The 18,032-nt window shown below is 39.5% G+C and overlaps 3 protein-coding genes across 16 annotated transcripts in view; 2 read left to right on the top strand and 1 right to left on the bottom strand.

The window, feature by feature from the left end:
* Positions 1-5: 5 nt before the first annotated feature.
* LOC137133966 (phospholipase A and acyltransferase 3-like) lies at positions 6-3,906 on the bottom strand. Of its 9 annotated transcripts, none has more exons than XR_010915356.1 (6): positions 3,766-3,906; positions 3,350-3,418; positions 2,977-3,082; positions 2,540-2,752; positions 446-596; positions 6-359 (listed from the first exon to the last, which is right to left on the bottom strand). XR_010915356.1 is itself a non-coding variant. In XM_067518210.1 (6 exons), the coding sequence occupies exons 2-5, from the start codon at positions 3,362-3,364 to the stop codon at positions 676-678; spliced, it is 426 nt and encodes a 141-aa protein (XP_067374311.1). In that variant the 5' UTR covers positions 3,365-3,418; positions 3,766-3,905; the 3' UTR covers positions 6-359; positions 661-675. The 9 variants fall into 9 exon arrangements, 4 of the variants coding, with proteins under 4 accessions (XP_067374311.1, XP_067374313.1, XP_067374310.1 ...); XR_010915355.1 differs by having other exon boundaries at positions 2,520-2,752; positions 3,766-3,905; XM_067518210.1 differs by lacking the exon at positions 446-596 and adding an exon at positions 661-767 and having other exon boundaries at positions 3,766-3,905.
* Positions 3,907-4,284: 378 nt separating this feature from the next.
* On the top strand, positions 4,285-9,689 carry ints5 (integrator complex subunit 5). The gene is made up of 4 exons (XM_067518196.1): positions 4,285-4,545; positions 5,400-5,652; positions 6,268-8,244; positions 8,544-9,689. Exons 1-4 carry the CDS (start codon positions 4,451-4,453, stop codon positions 9,249-9,251), a joined length of 3,033 nt encoding a protein of 1,010 aa, XP_067374297.1. The 5' UTR covers positions 4,285-4,450; the 3' UTR covers positions 9,252-9,689.
* A 743-nt stretch (positions 9,690-10,432) lies between these two features.
* ganabb (glucosidase II alpha subunit b) overlaps positions 10,433-18,032 on the top strand; it is a 16,989-nt gene continuing 9,389 nt past the window's right edge. The window contains exons 1-16 of one of the 6 annotated variants that reach the window (XM_067518724.1): positions 10,433-10,585; positions 11,398-11,499; positions 11,583-11,691; positions 11,948-12,075; positions 12,815-12,994; positions 13,155-13,220; positions 14,581-14,638; positions 14,737-14,818; positions 14,975-15,071; positions 15,217-15,397; positions 15,538-15,691; positions 16,320-16,555; positions 16,677-16,803; positions 16,937-17,016; positions 17,268-17,408; positions 17,833-17,929. In XM_067518724.1, coding sequence (XP_067374825.1) covers positions 10,539-10,585; positions 11,398-11,499; positions 11,583-11,691; positions 11,948-12,075; positions 12,815-12,994; positions 13,155-13,220; positions 14,581-14,638; positions 14,737-14,818; positions 14,975-15,071; positions 15,217-15,397; positions 15,538-15,691; positions 16,320-16,555; positions 16,677-16,803; positions 16,937-17,016; positions 17,268-17,408; positions 17,833-17,929 — 1,885 coding nt within the window. In that variant the 5' untranslated portion in view covers positions 10,433-10,538. Of the gene's footprint in view, positions 10,586-10,609; positions 10,669-11,146; positions 11,299-11,397; positions 11,500-11,582; positions 11,692-11,947; positions 12,076-12,814; positions 12,995-13,154; positions 13,221-14,577; positions 14,639-14,736; positions 14,819-14,974; positions 15,072-15,216; positions 15,398-15,537; positions 15,692-16,319; positions 16,556-16,676; positions 16,804-16,936; positions 17,017-17,267; positions 17,409-17,832; positions 17,930-18,032 lie in introns of those variants that run through there. The other 5 variants (XM_067518723.1, XM_067518728.1, XM_067518725.1 and 2 more) reach the window with 5 other exon arrangements.

Below are 18,032 nucleotides of genomic sequence, written 5' to 3'. Positions count from 1 at the left end.
ACAGATTCACACAAATTCATTTTTATTCAAATCATTTAAACACAGCCTAAACCAGCATTGCATTGTTTTCAAAATATGATGGAGTGAGGGACACAAGGAGGTAAAGTGCAGAAGTCGAAAGAGAAATCTACCAAATTTCCTGCTAAATCACAAATGTATAAGAGTAAATTGTAATGTAAAGGCAGTGTTATTTTAGACTGATCATGTCAAATATGATTTTGCTGGGCATCTTTTAATCAAGCCACTAAGAATGACAACCTCGAACTTCACTGTGTGTTCTTGTTTTCGTATTTGTTCAATCCCATAGCTTTTATCAGAGCCAGGAATTCCATTAGGAATTTGTCAATGGTTTTATCCACCTGCAGAGGGAAAAAATGAAACATTTTAATTAACCAGTGAGCAGAGACTTGGTGAGCAGACATTTAAAACATTAAAATTATCATACCTATTTAAGATCTGAATAATCGCTTTTAAAAGCCGTCACAAGAAATTGGTTGAAGACTGAACCACCAAAGTTAAAGCATTGGCTTGACGCAGTAGAGGAAATACATCTCATGGAAAAATTAACCCATTTTTTTGAAAGCTGATGGCGAGACCTTCAAACAAAGATGAGAGAAATGGAATGCATATAAAAGAAGAATGACCAAGTCACACCCTCACCAAGTTTGACTGAAATTAACCAGGAAGAATGTTATCAGTGGCACCTCCTTCAGGTTCAGGTTCTTGTTTTCCCTCCCCCTGCAATTTCTTCTCCATCTTCAAACATACTAATTGAACAGTATGAGGATAAAGGATAATAAAACCCAATGATTTCATTTTTACTGAAAAAAAATGTATACAGCACACCATTGTTGATACCTGAAAGTCTGTATAAATAACTACAAAAACCATTTCCAAAAAGAAAATGCACTGTGAAGGCTTCAGCGTTGAAAGGATTTTGCAAACAAAGCTGAAAAAAGATCAACTGTTTTTGCAGAAATATTAAAAATATAGCGGAAAGTTTTGCTTTTGCTAAAATAGATGAAATGTGTACTATAAAATGTATAGACATTTGATAAAAGTAGAAAGTAAGCAGAATTAAAGGTTAACTGTTTTGCCATAAGTAGATGTAACATGAATTAGTAGCATAAAAATCCCGGAAACTGTAGAAATGCAATAGCTGAATGCAAAGTTTAAGTCAAATACCTGAAGAATAGTAGAATTTACAAACTACTATGACCAAAACATCACGGTAAAAGAAAATTCTCAGTAGGTCAGAGTATCAGATATAGGCTGAAAAAAGCTGAATGCTCACCAACTAACCAACTAACTTCTTTAATCCAAAACATCTAACATGAGCTGTCCCTCTTATGTCCTCATTCCTGATCCTATCCATCCTCGACACTCCCAAAGAGAACCTAAACATCTTAAGCTCTGTTACCTCCAGCTCTGCCTCCTGTATTTTCTATAATGATACTCAGTCTTTGTGCAGCATCCACAAAAACAAAAAGACAACACAACAAAAATTCAATCATTCAGACGGCATATTAAAGAAAACCAGCTGCTTTTTTTAAAACTAACATCCTGTTTAGTTTAAAAGGGAAGTATTAATTCTTAGCTGCTTATAATTGAGTACAACATTTAATTTGTGTAATCTAAAATACATTTTTGGTTTAGTCTACATTGATCAGCTCACTGTGAACAATCCTTTTATTATCACGTTACATCTTACATTATTATAAACATACTGAATCCGATAGTTGTACAACACAGATATATACATTTGACCAAGAGAGAGCAATTTGTTGATTCCAAATAAATGTTTTCTCAATATTTCCACCATAGCTACATATCTGTACACACCCAGAAAATGTCTTCTAGCACTGCTCTGTACAGATAAGGTCCCACCCAGCAGAATACTTTTGCATAGGACACGGGAAAGCTTGAAAAACATGTACTTCCACTAATAGATACGTGGCACAACTCTTCATCAGCACACCATGCTTTACTCACTAAACATTTTTTGTTGAACTTTAGGAGTTGTGAGTTCTATTTTAATTTTGTCTGATTAGCACAGAAGCTCAGACCAGTCTGCACCTCAACATATGTTGAGTTTTCAGATTAAACTACAACAAACTGAACCACACCTGCTATGTTTAATAGCAGAATAAACTAATAAGAAACAGCTTTCTCAAAAGATATTGAAAACCTTTTAGGAGTGGTAGAACTGTGTTAGGAAATAAAGTGTACAGTATGGGTTCCCTCGCTAGTCATTTAAACTTTCTACATTTTTCTATTGGAGTAATTTTCTCTTAATATATTATTTCATTGCTGTGATGACACTTAGATGTTTACTCCCGCTAAGTCAATTTGTTTGGATTTTTCTTTTGGAGAGAGCTGAAGACACAAGTAATATAATAGGCCAGTGGTTTTCCATCATTTTTTTGATTTAAACTCAGCTCTAGACACAAGTCAGACACACTGTCCCCTGGTGCACAAATTATCTTGTGTATGTAGAATTTCAACATCTGGAAATGTACCTGCACAGATATGGCCTCACCGTAGCGCAGCACGTTGACAAAGTGCTCACAGTTCTCTCTGAAAACAGAATATGACAGCTCCTGTCCCACAAGCTCACAGGCCTCTTTAACAAAGATGGGAATCGGGCGGGGCTTATACTTCTCGTCCAGACTGTTGTTGATTTCCCATTTGTTGGTTCCCACCACATCCAACAATTTCTCTTTCTTCACCATAGCCTTCGTATGTAGAAAAGCTACAAATAAAAAGGAATCAATGCATAAGAAAAACTGACATAATCACACTGGGTTTAAGCACAAAATAGTATATATAGTATTTTTTACATTTTATTATTTATTGAATAAAATAATGAAGACTGATATTCTAATTTGATGTGAATGGAACCTGTCAGACAATTGTGCATTTTGTTTCAGTCAGTATCTGAAAGTCACAGCCCAGACAATGTGTAGAGTGACTCACAGGGTGCTGCCAAGTGAACAACAAAGCTATCTCCAATGTAAATTGCCCAGTGCTGATAGGAACCACGGTCGATTTTAATCAAGTCCCCACACTCTGGTTTCTTGTCCTACATGGATTAGAGAAAACAAAAAAAAAAGACTTTGCAACGGACAGTTTTGGCAAAAATGTTTGACCTGATTGATCTCTGACATAATCTGGGTTAAACAAAGATAAGACTAAGAATTTCAAATGATCAATACGATAAACACTTAACACTTGATATACATCTTGTCCAATGTAAAATATACGAGCAATAACTGCTACAATAGAAAACAAAACATAAAGACACTATAGCATAACTTTGTATTTTCTTATTGAGTTATAATTTCCTAACCAGAGTTGGAGCCATCTCTGGGACTTATTTTTGTGAACCTGGGACTGGTTTCCAGATGACTTTCACCACCTGCAAAAACAAATTATGTTATACAAGTAATATTAAATTGTGTTTGTAGACCATAATACTAATATGTCTATGTTCAACAAATAAACGAAGGCCTAGCGTTACATGAGATGGTAACCTTTGTTTCTAAAGGTTTAGAAAGTTTGAGGATGTGCATAAATTATGGCTTCATGACCGCGTCCTTTTTAATTTCACATCATTTCCAAAGTCAACATGTTGTGAATTACGTACAACTTCAAAGTCAAATTAGGTCGTGTCTAATATTAATCTATGTTGTTTAAGTTTTAGCAGCTATGAAACGTTACAAAATCAGTCTTTAATGTACATGGTAGGAAAGAGGTTCTTCTTACCTTAACAATAACGTCTCTAAGTCGTTTGAGTATCAAAGACGAAGCCAAAACTCAGCTGTGAGCCACCAGCTGATAGTTGATGCCTTTAGCCGTGACCTTCACAATAAGAGCATCTAATTAATAAACAAACAAACAAATAAAACATTATTATTATGTTTAGATTACCCTCTCTCACAGTCTATAAAGGGATTGGCTCGACAAAACGCTTGTGCTCATTAAATTATCATTATCAATAAATTCTTTTCGAGTTGGTCTTTGGTAAATACATTACTATTACGGGATAGAACATACCACTGACTTTTAAACTGTAAGTAGTTTATACGTTATTTCGTCCAAATTCTTGAATGAAAAAAATATAGAATTGAATCACACCTTGATCAATACAATTTGTAAATGTGTTAAAATAGAAAACGTGTACACTAAGGAAAGACAACATCGATAGAAATGGTTTGAAATGGTGTCGTAAATAAATCAATCTATCCAAGACCACTAGGTGTCGCCAGTGACATCGGCTGTGTTCTTTGCTTGTCCTTATTTATCGAAGAAGAAATCTTATTTTCCGGTTTAGGAGCGTCCTGTCGTTGTATTTCAGTCCTGAAATTGGAAACAGATAACAACAAAAAGCTGTTTTAGTTGTATATATCGAAGCTCCAGGGACTACGAATCAATTTCATGTGACGCTTTAATGTTAAAAGACCAAGTGATGTCTGTGGTGTTTGACGGGAGTCCGCTGAAAGCGATGCAGAGCTCACACACTCACACCCCGCAGACTGCCCTGAGGTGAGTGATGGTGGAGACGCCAACAGAGAGATCACATTTAGACCATAAAGTCCATTTCGTACACAATTCTTCTTGTTTTTATGGAAACTGTGCAAACAGTGGCGTGATACACGTTTATATGTCACTTCACTGTTGTAAAGAACCATGTTGGAAGTTTTTGAATTAACAATAGACGTAATAGTTACATAGACTTACGTTACTTTCAGCTAATTGCAAAATAAAATACCTGCTCATAAATAGTTGTCAGAACCCAAAGAGTTGTTTTACAGTGGATATTTGTCTCAGTCAACTCTAACACAATGCTATAATAGTGTAACACAATATTATAACCTTATATACAACAGTGTATTTGGTATATTGGATAGAAACGAAAGAAGGTATTCAGTTTCTTTACCACACTGTAGAAATAGGCTAATGTGTTCCAGATAAAAGTTGCAACCATGAAAGTTAAATGACTACTACCAAAGGAAAATTAGATTTTTACCCAGAATGTCTTATTAATCAATAAATATCATATCATTGGATTATAATTACTGATTGTTTATAAATCAAGAAAATTATTGTCATTTGTTATTTGTGGATGAAAATAATCTTTTGTTACAGCCCTAACTTAAACACTCTGGGCAGTTGTGATGGTTTGTTTTCACTGTTCTGTTTTGGACCCAATTAACCAACTTTGCAAATTAACCAAAATGGAGAGTGAAAATAAGTTGTAGTTTCATCCCTTTTTTATTGATCAATTGGTTTTATTAAAAACATTAAAGCAGACTGAGCAGCAGATACCAAATTGTTAAGGATTAATTTTCTTAATGACTTATTGCTAAATTGATTGATTTTCCACTGTTGTTCTTAAGTGCTCAGGAACTGTCCCAGGAGATCAAGTCCTTCATCAGCGGCTTTGACACTGTTCAGGGCCGGAAGCTGAGTGTACGGGAACATGCCCGATGTGCTGTGCGGCTGTTGCGCTCAGTCCCGGCCTGTCGAGGGGCAGTGCTGGAGCATCTCAGGGGCGTGTATGATGAGCATGTCTCTGCCTTCCTGCACAACTTGGAGACAGAGGGGGATGCTAGCTCTGGGGTCAGCTCTAACCTGGAGGACATCATACAGGTGTGAAAATAAAAGGACACTTGATCATACCCCCACACAAAAACAAATCTTGAAAATCACATCAATCAAGTAAAAAAATATAAACTAAATAAAGATTATACCTCTACGAGCTATTTTCAGTAAGTTGTCGTGGATTAATGTTAGATAATGAATAGAGAGAACTCACGGGATAAGCAGAAAAGACAAAAAAAAATTCTTCTATATGATACAAGAAAATGTATCTGCAACCATTTTGATGATTATCTCCTATTACATCCATACTTTAAATTCATGACTTTTTTATTTTTTCCACATTTTAAAGATCAAAGAACTAATAAAAATTAAACCACTATAACATACTCAGTAATGGAAGTAAGTTTTCCCACCCCCTAATTTTGTGCTTTGAAGTAATAACTCAGTTACAGCCTTTAGATTTGGTATCATTTAAGCTCCCTATTATAAAATGGCATCTCAATAAACTAAAGTGTATTTATATAGCCCAATATCAGTATGTTACCATATTTGTTTTACAGCCCCTGCCCAATCTTACTGATAAATGTTCTCTCATAAATGTTTTCCTGTCTTCATGGAGTAGTCAGGAAATTTCAGCTTTTAATTATTTGTGTTTGTCTGTAGGAGGTTCATGGCGTGTTGTCAGAGTTCATCCGGCTCAATGCCCGGGCCTGGGCTCCTCTGGTATCCACCTGGGCTGTGGATTTGTTGGGCCAGTTAAGCAGCAAACATGCCGGACGCAGGGTGGCCCCCCCTTCCTCTAGCCTCAACGAGCTACTCCAGCTCTGGATGTCTTGTGCTGCGACGCGTTCCCTGATGGAGGCCTACTCGCAGTGTCTGGCTGCCATGCTGGCTTGGTGCCCTGATGCCTGTGTGGATGCGCTGTTAGACACATCGGTTCAGCACTCTCCACATTTTGACTGGGTGGTAGCTCATATCGGGTCTGCCTTTCCTGGGACTATTATTAGCCGTGTCTTGGCATGTGGACTTAAGGACTTCTGCTCTCATGGTGCTAAGGACCAAGGACTTATGATCATGGGAGTGGATAAAGGCAGCAGAGTGCCCAAGATTGGCTCAGTGGTGGGAATTCTTGGACATCTTGCAGGGCACCACTCAGACAGCATCAGGAAGGAACTGCTAAGGATGTTCCAGGAAAGCCTGACTCCATCAAGTCCTCTTTCTCCCACTTCATCCTCAACATCTTGGGAGAGTTCCCCTCAACTCCGTCGTGTTGCAGTACCATTTCTGCTCCAGCTGGCTGCAATGTCCCCCAATCTCTTTGGTGCTGTGTCTGCAGAGCTGGTTGAGCTCTTGCGTCCCCCTCTCCTGCTCCAGCTGCAGGCCTTGCTGCAGGGCCTCCCCAGAGAGGAACTGGATAATATGCTGGGGTTGGCAGTCCACCTCATTAGCCAGAGCCCATCAGGAGGGGCCCAGGTCCTGCGTTTTCTGGCAGACACAGCAACCCCAGCCTCTGTCATCATCTCAGGCCCTACACCTTCACCACATGAGGGAGTCAGAGAAGGCTGTGACCGCCTCCTTCAGATGCTCCTTCTGCATCTCCACAAACTAGTCTTCAGCCGCTCAGATGGAGTAGAAGGAAACCCCCATCACTCTACTTCTTCTCAGCCTCAGAGGGTCATCCCATTTTTGGAGGAGCTGCAATCTCATGTTGGTGAGCTCTGTGCTGAGACATTACGACTGGAGAGGAAGCGTCATCTCTGGCTGCACCAGCTTCTGTGTTTGCTGTCCGTGTATGGGGGTCCCAATGTGGCTACCGAGGCTCTCTGCCAGCTGCTTACCCAGGCTCGCAGTCCAGAGGAGTTGGCTCTGGCCTGGCAGCTCCACACTACACTCTCTTCTTGCATGGTGGGACTCATTCCTGCTGCTATAACGCGTTGTGTGGCCCAGATCCATACACACACTTTGGGGCCCCGGCAGCTCAGGCAGCTAATGCTGAACCTGGCTGCTGCTATCCAGAGTCAGGATGAAGAGCGAAGATCAGCAGTAAGCACTCAGTCCTCCATGGCCATCCAGGTTGGCTCAGCAGTCTCAGGACACCTTCATGATTTTGCCCCACTCCTTCTCCATGGTGACCCAGCTGTAACTCATTCGGCAGTGCGCCTCCTGTCCTGTAGCCCGCTCCCTCGCACTTCCTCCCCAGCACACCTCCTACTTCTCTCCCGTACTGCCGTTACTCATTTCTTTCTAGTTCTCCGGAGGAGAGGAGAAGGTGGGAAGGTGGGGAGAGATGGGGGACAGACAGGTGAGGCGGTGAACTGTTCAGTCCTTCTCCTGTCTCGTTTTGCAGCATACTCACCCCTCACTCTCAAGGCAGTACTTCAACAGATTGTAGAGGGAGCACTACATAAAGGTAATGCTGACCTGTTTGGAGGGCAGATTGCAGATATGTCTGGTGCTCCTGTGCCTTCCCCCTCTTTGTCCCTTGACCTTGGAGCCTCCCTGCTTGATATCAACTGTCGGTTTGGTACCACTGTCAACTTCTCTGGCAGCGTGTGGTCTGTATTTCACGCTGGGGTGATTGGCAAGGGGTTGAAAGTCCGCACTAGCACACAGCTCCTTGACCCATTTGAAGTCATCCAGGTGGGTTGGAAAGTTTTATTATAGTAGCAGAGCACAGTTTCAAGCAAAGCATTGTATAACAATAACAAAAGGAAGTTATTTTTCTTTCTATAACAGCAAGTCACGAATGAACAAATCATTTCGAACATGAGACTATATAATGTTATCTGGATAGATTCTGAATTTTGCAAACACTAATAACAGAGAATAGTTTTTGTTTTTCATTGATTCCTGCATGTACTTAAGAACACCTGAATATAAACAAAAGCCTAAAAATGTTTAAATCCACCATCATCACCATTATTTTCTTCTCTTTGTAGAATGTCCAGACTCTGCTGACTGTCATAATCCAGTGTTGCAGCTCTTCTGGTCTCAACGGCTCTCAACCGCCATCTGACCCAGATGAGCCACCGCCCATCAATGCCGAGGCAGCCAAAGTGATTGCAGTCACACTTGTGGAAAACGTCTGTCCAGATGTGGCCAATGGGGAGCTGTCCTGGCCCCCAGAAGAGCATGCCCGCACCACAGTTGAGCGAGACATTCACATTCGGCGTTGCTTTGAGACCCACCCGGTGCTCTTTCCTCTGCTTCAGATAGTGGCAGCCGGGCGCCCAGCTCTCTGCTACTGCTCAGCTGTGCTTAGAGGCCTCCTGGCTACCCTCCTGGCCCACTGGGAGGCATCCCGCGAAGCGTCATCCGTAGACTCACCGTGGCACCTTCAGGCCTCTTGCCTCCTAGTTTCCTGCATGGGAGAAGGTCAGCTCTTACCTCCTGTGCTGGCCAATGTCCACGAAGCCTTCCCCCACCTCACTCCCTTTGAAGTAAGACTGTTGCTCTTGGCTGTGTGGGAGTATGTTAGGGGCAATGGACCAATGCCCCAAAAGTTTGTCTTCAGCTCAGAGAAGGGCCTGTTCTGCAGGGATTTCTCAAGGGATGGTGATGTGTCAAGATATGTAGCACCAATTCACAGCGTACTGCATAAAAACATTGATAGATTGGGACATTTGTGTTGGCGGTTTCAGCTCTGAAGAGTATAGGGGAGCAAACTACCAAGATCAGGAGTCAACAAATGAACAAGAGGAAAGAGCAGACTGCAGTTGATCCCTATACTTCATTTTCAAACAGTTATAGTTGGGTTCATGTGTGTGCACCTTTTGTACCATATTTTTAGACTTGAAACATTTCTAAATAGTTGTTTTGAGAAAAAGACAAGGGGTTCAGAGAAATGGCACAAATAAATGTTATACTCATACAAAATCTGGTCCTCACAAATGTGTCATTACAAGCAGAAGTGTCACTTTGTAAAAATCATTTATAAGTTATAGATTTGTATCATTTTTACATTTTTCCTGCTCTGAAAATAGTTACACACATGCCTGGCATCTATTGTTGTATGTGTACATGTTGTTTTAACCACTTTACAGAATAAACCTTCATTTGGTCCTAGAATAAGTCTTTAATTGACCTTCATTTTTATTTCTAATACTGTATGTTTGGTTACAGAACTTTTAATTATTAAAATGGGATAACTAAAAACTATTATTCCCATATTCTTTACATACTGCAAGTCCTTAATGCTAGTGGTTTCTAACTAAAAACTATTTTGTTTGAATACATTTTAGAGACCCTCTTAATGGGGACACTAATAACTAGTAGTAGTAATATTTTACTAAATTATTCACAATATTGTCATGGACGTCTACTTGTTAACCCTTAAATCATGGTATTATAGGAGATCAACAATATATATCTATATATTAAACTTAGAGATTCAGCATGGAAAGTCGAAGCTAATTTTATTCAGAATATGAATATATTCATTTTTGACTATACTGTATATTAATTATAGTCATTTTTAAATAAACGATATACGCTATATTAAATAGTATATACTAAACTATTTCCCCACACTGACGCTTAAGAACGAGTGGTGCACGACATTTAATTTGATTGTATTAGTCAGGCGTTTCCAGCACGTCCCATTGGATGGAAATCTATCCAGTACCGTAGATGAATCCACTGCGTTGCCCAATGCAGCAGCGCAATAAATCCGGGACAACTGTGTGGACTGCCCTGACTGGAGCTTCGAGATGACGTGTCCGTGCGCGAGAGGATAAATATAATTAAGTTCACATGAATGTTACTTCATTCATCATTCAAATAAATATATAAACCAAAATTAAGGAAAAAACACAACCCGTACATTTTAATCTAGAAAATAGCGTGCAGAATTACCCTTTTCTTTTAAAATAAGTCTAACTGTTCAGTGAGTTGTCGCGAATCTTACTCTTTAACGATCTTTGTTACTGAGTGAAATGGGCGGAGCTTCGCGCATATTCAAGATGGCCACCTTCACTGAAAGGTAAGACAAAGCAGTTCCGCTGTTCATCTTGAATTTATCCGTTCGATTTTATATCAGAACGCGACAGGCCGGGGATTATCGCTGTGGGTACACCTTTTGTAACCGTGCAGGCAAACGTGTTGTTTCTGGGTTTAACTGTCGCTAAGGAAAATCATATTGAAAAAGTGGAGATCCTCCTCATCCAATTGAATTAGTTAGCGGGTTGACAGGCAGCCTGTACCGTTGTTAGCAAGGTTAGCTCTATATCTAATCTAAAGAGGAAAATCGATTACTGTTGTCAGATTGTCTGACCTAACATCACCGGTAAAACCGTGCTGTAATGTTAACATTGTCACATTAATTGTTTTTGCTTATTAGCCTACCGTTTCCCCAATAATTTCGTGTGCAGGTTAGCTAGCCCGCGTTAGCTGATACGTTAGCTAATACTAAGTTGGCATCGTTTCAAGCTCATCACATAACTCAGCTTAGACAGGAGTGTGAGAACTGAATATAAATCTCTTCACTCTTGCTCAGGGTCTACCACGAATAACTGGATTCTGGATAATGGTTTACATGGTAATTTATTCACACTGTGTAGCTGCAGCAGAGAAACGCCTGTTACATTGTGAGGCGCTGCCTTTCAATTTAGGAACAATTTTCCACCACACAGAAATCAAAGTCCGATGGTGTGACTGTGTTTCTAATAAGCTTAACTCCTGTAAATGTGCTTTTGGGTAGGTGCTTGGTCGTTAGAAACTTAAGTGAAACAATATGTGACTGGTAGCAGCAAAACCTTCTTAAAGTTTAGAGTTTTATCCTTCCTTTCTTTGTAGGATGGCACCTGTCTTGGTGCTTTGTTTGGCTTTGTGCCTCAGTGTTACGCTGGCTGTGGACAAGGGCAACTTCAAGACCTGTGACCAGAGTGCCTTCTGCAAGTAAGTACAATATAAAAAAGTAGTCCATCTGCTTAGTTAAACTCTTTTATAACTGACACTCCTTGGTTTTAAAATTTAAACAGACGTCAGCGAGCATTAAAACCTGGTGAGTCTCCCTATCGCGCCTTGCTGGAGACCATGGAGCTGACAAACACCAGACTGACCCTGCAGCTCATTAATGATAATAATAAGGTAATTCTCATGTGAAAACTTGCATAGTGGGATAAATCTTCTTCGAAGATCATGTCTTGCAATTTTGCAAATTTCCCCTTGTTTTTAGCTTTTCACAACATGTCAAAACAGGTATAGAAAATCCAAAGTGCCAGAACCAACTATTTTTAACCCATTAAATGTATAAGTATAGTCAGAAGTGTACTTATTCACAGTATTTTTAAGTATATCTCCACTGTATCCTACTCACCCTTCTTTGTTTATATTTTCATGTCAGGTGCGTCTGCTGCTTGAGCTCTACCGTCTCCAGGGAAACATAACGAGGGTAAAGATTAATGAGCTGAAGCCACTGAAGCCCCGCTATGAGGTCCCAGACGTACTCATCAGGGAGCCCCCCACAGAGCCGTAAGTCTCCCATAGGTCTTTTGCTTGTGTGGTATAGGTCGGTGCACAGAGGTTTTAATATTAGAGTCAAACAGAAAGGGGAAAATTACATTTAGTAATTTAAAGCCACTATCAATTTATTTTAACTTTTTAAAATGGGAAGTGAAGATGGGAACATTAGAAGAAGCATTGGTGGCATCCCTTTCTCATAATGGACCCATTTACTACAATTGCAACAAATGGTATGCAGCAAATAACAAAATGACTTGAAATATTGACATGGAGAATTTAAAATACAATGTTGCTTCAGGACAAAACCCTGGTGTAAATAATAGAATAAATAGACAAGACAAGAATATATTAATAAATAGGATAAATGTTGACTGATTGCTGTCACACTCCCATGGCAACTAGGTCAGTTAAAGCCTGTGATTTTCCAATTATGAAAAGTCAAAATTTCCGCTGTGAAAAACGCCTATTTAGTACATAAATGCAGAAAATTACTTGAAGAGGACAGATGCATAATGAATTAAGAAAATGCATAACATACCAAAGCAAAACATCCGTGTTCTACTCTTTACTCCTTTAAAAAAAAAATTAATCTAAAGAAAGTACCGTTTTAGGTAAAGGCGTTCTAGCTTTGTGACTTTCACTATTAGTTTTGCCTTTTTTTAAGATTTATTCTGCTAAACCTGCAAATTTTGAGCAAAATTAAATCTCTCCTAACCTTCAATTCTTTCTCCTTCTCTCTCTGCTGTAGCCTGTCTCTCTTGTCTCAGGATGAGAACGGGGTAGTGCTTTCCCTGGGTGCAAAGTCTCAGAGGGTCATTGTCAGCGTCAGGCCCTTCCGACTGGACATCATGGAGGGACGTGACGTGCTGATGTCACTGAACTCACGTGGCCTGCTGGCCTTTGAGCACCTGAGGATGCGCAAGGACACGTGAGAAACCACGCATGCACACACATTTATAAATACCAGCCCTTTCTTTTAATCGACGTCCTCACTCAGTGGACGATTTCTTTTTGTTCCCATGAAATGGTTTGTTTTTTAAGTACTGTCTCTGACTCGTTTTTCTGTCCTCTTCTCCCTATCATCCTAGTTTCTCCTATAAAGTAACTAGCACAGTGGCTAGCGTGTGGGATAATATCAAGAGGGTATTCACTAGGTAAAGACTCTTAAGATTTGTGTGTATTCTGTTCCTTGTGCTAATGCTGCCCATAGTTAAATAAATTGTAGGGACTCCCATTACACCGAGCACTGTATATACATACATATAAATGTAAGAGAGAAGGGGAGTATATGCATGGCAGTTTTTGATTTGATGCAGAATAAAGGGGCCACCCTAGCTCTTACATCCTTGTATTTCTAAAGGATCATTTAAAAATTGATTAAACTAAGGATTTTTATTTGTATTTATTTAAATCGTTTTATTTCATAAAACAAATGTTAAAAAAAATCATGCACACTGGGAGATTATATTGTAGATTTGGCTTTAGGCAGCCAAAGCACTGATTTTATTGTTCACCATTGTCTTGTCAGATCAGTATATGATCATTTTAATTGTGTACATTAACTGTTACTCCAGCTGCTTATCTGAGAAACTACTAACACTACAACAGCACAATTGTCTGTTGACCAGTTATTTTGGCCAAAGGTATTTGTTACTTAGCCACTTACAGTGAGAATTGCAATATCAAGTCAATGTTTATTTTTATAGATTTAAGTATGCACAACAAATACTTTCTGTCACTACACCCTCAAAAGTTGGAATCATAAATGGTGTTGGTGCCAACTGAGAATGGGGTGAATAAACATTAGTATTTCATACACACATGTATTCTGTGATTCTCCAGGTAGTTTTGGCTTTGTTTTCAGGCAGTGCTGCCCACTTCCCCAACCCAACACCAACCTCTCTCTTTGTGGTTATACTTCAGTTTGTATTTTTGCATTTTCTAGGTGTAAGACTGTCCTTCTTAATTTGGTTACCTTTAACCTCAGGGAAAATGCTGCTTTTGAGTTCTCCAAACCTTTTGTAACCTGCCTCTTGCATGTGCATGACAGTAAACATGCACTTATACAGCTGTGTGACAACCAGCTGTTTTCGCAGTTCACGCTGTCGTGAATGGTCTTTGGTGCTACATCATGGATTACACCTTAGTTTATGTCCACTAGGGATCTAAATGGGTATCAGTTAGCCTTTTTTTATGTACCACATTATATGCCACAGCCTCTAGAGGTCCTGTCCTATGATGCCTAGCTTGAAATAGCCACAAGATAGGGAATTGCTCAGTCCCTTTTGTCATTAAAGTTAAGTCATTGTAGACTAAAGTCATTGTGTAGTTGTTAGTGCAAAGTCAAGGGCCAATCACCAACCTCCCTGTTTATATGTTCTTTTTCCTTTCATTATAGTCTGATTATGATCCTATTTATAATTGGTCATCCCTAATTTGGAAGACTTTGTCAAAGTGACTTATGTGTCTTGCCGTTTCCCTCTTTTACCCCTTCCTCCATTCTTCACGGAGCAGTCAGGCAGACCCAGAGGCTGAGAAGAAAGAGGAAGCTGATATGGCAACCCAGGCTGAGGTACTAGATGCAAAAACACACTCTTTAAACACACTTATTTTACACATACTTTTTCTAAACCCTATCTTATTCTTCCTGTTTGTGTGTCTTCATGCCAGACCACAAAGGAAGAGGAAGAGAAAGTAGATGATGGGATGTGGGAGGAAACCTTTAAATCACACTCAGATAGCAAACCTAATGGTAAGTCCTACTTTATTCGCAGCTAAAGTATATCTATTTTTAGCTAAATAACTGCACGTGTATTAGTAGAGATGAGCAATAACAAATGAAAGAACTTATGCTCTAAAATCACTATTAGAACTTGTATTTTTTTTTTTTTTTTTCCTCGACCCACAGGTCCATCTGCTGTTAGTTTAGACTTTTCATTGCCAGGGGTGGAGCACGTTTACGGCATCCCAGAACATGCTGACACTCTCAGGCTTAAAACTACAGAGTAAGTGAAACAAAGAGTCAGATATACCATGGATTTAATTCACATTGATCCTAAAGTTTCTCCTACATTAATTGTTACATGCACAGATGTTGGTATAGTCTTCATTGCATTGGGTTGAGCCTGCAATTGTGTTTTTGTGTTTAAGTAATGGAGATCCATATCGGCTCTATAATCTGGATGTGTTCCAGTATGAGCTGTATAATCCTATGGCCCTGTACGGGGCTGTACCAGTTATGTTGGCGCACAGTGCCCAGCGGACCACAGGTATCTTCTGGTTGAATGCTGCAGAAACCTGGGTTGACATCAGCTCCAACACAGCTGGAAAGGTTTGTCTTTTCCTGTGTAGGGGAGAGAGAGAGAGAGACACACACACACACACACACACAAACATAGCTGTTTGGTACAGGAGAGCCTGACAGCTGTATAAACCCATAGTCTTGTATCAACCTGCTCTGTCTCTCTTCAGACGGTGTTTGGGAAAATGTTGGATTATGTTCAGGGCTCTAGTGAGACGCCACAGACGGATGTGCGTTGGATATCCGAAAGTGGTATTATCGATGTCTTCATTATGATTGGACCAACGCCCAAAGACGTCTTCTCTCAGTACGCCTCCCTTACAGGTAGTAAAATGGATGAAAATTTGACACGTTCAAGTAGCTCACGGTTTAATTATGTTTAATTTACAGATTAATTCATTAATTTAAAATATCAGGTTCTATTGTCACTAGTTTAACCATTTGTTATATTCTTGCTTATATAGCAAAAATTCCAGCTCTGCAGACATAGCCACAGAAACTGCTTAAAGTTGGGACTGCAAAGCATAATTTAAGCATTTCACTGCTGTACCTTCAAACAGAGCCAAATAGACTATGATTAAGATATAATCTTGACTACAAACATTTGAGAAATCTGTTGATAAATCAATATTAATTTTTTTTAAAGTTAATTTTAGCTCTGAAAATACTGAAACAAGATATTAGACTGTTTTTACTGTAACTGTAATTCACTGTAATTTAAAAATAAAAAGCACTTATTTGACAATGTTTGTTGAGTCTGGGACAGTTAAAGGTAGGATTTGGGACAGTTGACCGAACAGAACTGAGTTTACAGAAGACCAGAAATTTATTATAAACACTGAATCAATTTTAACTAGTAAACTTTTATTTAATTTATTCAATAATGTTTTGTTGTAACAGCAGTCCCACCTTTGATCCTTGCAATATCTTATCTCCTCCCTGTCTTCATCAGGCACCCAGTCCTTCCCTCCTCTGGCTTCCCTTGGCTACCATCAGTGCCGCTGGAACTACAACGACCAGGAAGATGTGCAGGCAGTGGATACAGGCTTTGACGACCATGACATTCCCTATGACTTCATCTGGCTTGACATTGAACACACAGATGGGAAGCGCTACTTCACTTGGGATCCACACAAGTTTGCAACACCAAAGGAAATGTTGCAAGGTCTCATGGACAAGAGGCGCAAGGTACAGATAAGTAAATCAGCAAACAGTGGGTTTTCTTGCCAGAAATAGTTTAGCTTTTTTTGTACACTTAAAGAAAACTGCCCCATTAAGTATTTTCTTTTTTCACTCCTTCTTTTTATAGATGGTGGCCATTGTGGATCCTCATATAAAGGTAGACAGCAACTACAAGATCCATAATGAAATCCGCTCTCGGGGTTTCTATATCAAGAATAAAGATGGTGGAGACTATGAGGGCTGGTGCTGGCCTGGTAAGAGACTGAAAAGTTTTACTCACCAGACATTAGGCTTTTGTAAATGCCTCAATGTGTTTCAATGTAAATTTATATAATAAACCTTTCATTCTGTCCTCTCTTTCTCATTTAAACAAATAATCAATTTCAGGAAGTGCTGGCTATCCAGACTTCTTCCGTGCAGACATGAGGGCCTGGTGGGCCAGCATGTTTGCCTATGACCAGTATGAGGTTAGTCTGTTACTCAGCTAAATACAAATCGTTTCTACTCTTACTGCACATGCAAGTGATACACTCAAGCTTTTTCTCGTCTGGGAGCTGCCATGTAAAATCCAGCTTTCTTATGAAACTCATTATGGGTTTTTAGGCATCTGAATCAAGCTGTAATTTCTAAATGCATTTCTGGATATTATGAAATAGAGCTTGATCAACTATATAGAAGTCTAGCCCTAAAGCATCCAAAATCTCTGTCCACTCTCTAGGGTTCAATGGAGAACCTGTACACATGGAACGACATGAATGAGCCATCAGTCTTCAATGGGCCAGAGGTCACAATGCACAAGGATGCTGTCCACGGAGCCTGGGAACATCGTGACGTGCACAACCTCTATGGCTTCTATGTGGTATGAAGAACTGTTTCTGCCAAACACTTTCTTGAGTTCTAGATCATTGGTACTTACCTTTCATTCTTCTCGTGATCGTCAGTCTGGCTGGTTAGTCCTGCATCTAAGTAACAATTGGCATCTGCAGGTCCAAGTAGCTGGATAATGGGAGAAACTAAATTATATTCATGTGTTCACACTAGTGTATTAGTAAATACATATACTTTCAAATTTGGCCAGATGAAAATAAATCCGTATAGGAACTTTTCACTGAGCTAATGATTCTTCAGAAGTGATAATAATAAAATGTACTATTTTGATTTTTAAATGGGCAATGCTAATATTGTTCATACAGCTTTGAATGGAAACTAAAATGAACATTAAAAAAATCAGATGATCTAGGTAACAAAAAGTGCTTTAGCCCAACTGATTTTCATGTGTGCAGCAAATGGCCACAGCAGACGGTTTGATCCAGAGGTCAGGAGGTACAGAGCGACCATTTGTCCTGACTAGAGCTTTTTTTGCTGGGTCACAGCGCTATGGTGAGTCCTTCGCTTCCGCTAGTTTTTATTAATACTGTAAAATCAAATACATCATGCTGTAATGTGTCTTATCATAGTGTGTCATGTTAGTTAAAATTGGTAC

Source organism: Channa argus, chromosome 10 (assembly GCF_033026475.1).
Source record: "Channa argus isolate prfri chromosome 10, Channa argus male v1.0, whole genome shotgun sequence".
NCBI classification, from domain to species: domain Eukaryota; kingdom Metazoa; phylum Chordata; class Actinopteri; order Anabantiformes; family Channidae; genus Channa; species Channa argus.
This window is presented reverse-complemented; position numbering and strand designations above follow the sequence as displayed.

What these genes read in the sequence shown, in the direction of transcription:
- LOC137133966 (XM_067518209.1), bottom strand. An exon ending in TGTTCACTTGGCAGCACCCT is followed by an intron (nt 2,753 to 2,976) that starts GTGAGTCACTCT and finishes TTTTATTTGTAG; the next exon opens with CTTTTCTACATACGAAGGCT. An exon ending in GTGAGGCCATATCTGTGCAG is followed by an intron (nt 360 to 2,519) that starts GTACATTTCCAG and finishes TTCCCTCTGCAG; the next exon opens with GTGGATAAAACCATTGACAA.
- ints5 (XM_067518196.1), top strand. Translation starts at nt 4,451, where the DNA reads ATGTTAAAAGACCAAGTGATGTCTGTGGTGTTTGACGGGAGTCCGCTG. An exon ending in ACCTGGAGGACATCATACAG is followed by an intron (nt 5,653 to 6,267) that starts GTGTGAAAATAA and finishes GTTTGTCTGTAG; the next exon opens with GAGGTTCATGGCGTGTTGTC. An exon ending in ACCCATTTGAAGTCATCCAG is followed by an intron (nt 8,245 to 8,543) that starts GTGGGTTGGAAA and finishes TTCTCTTTGTAG; the next exon opens with AATGTCCAGACTCTGCTGAC.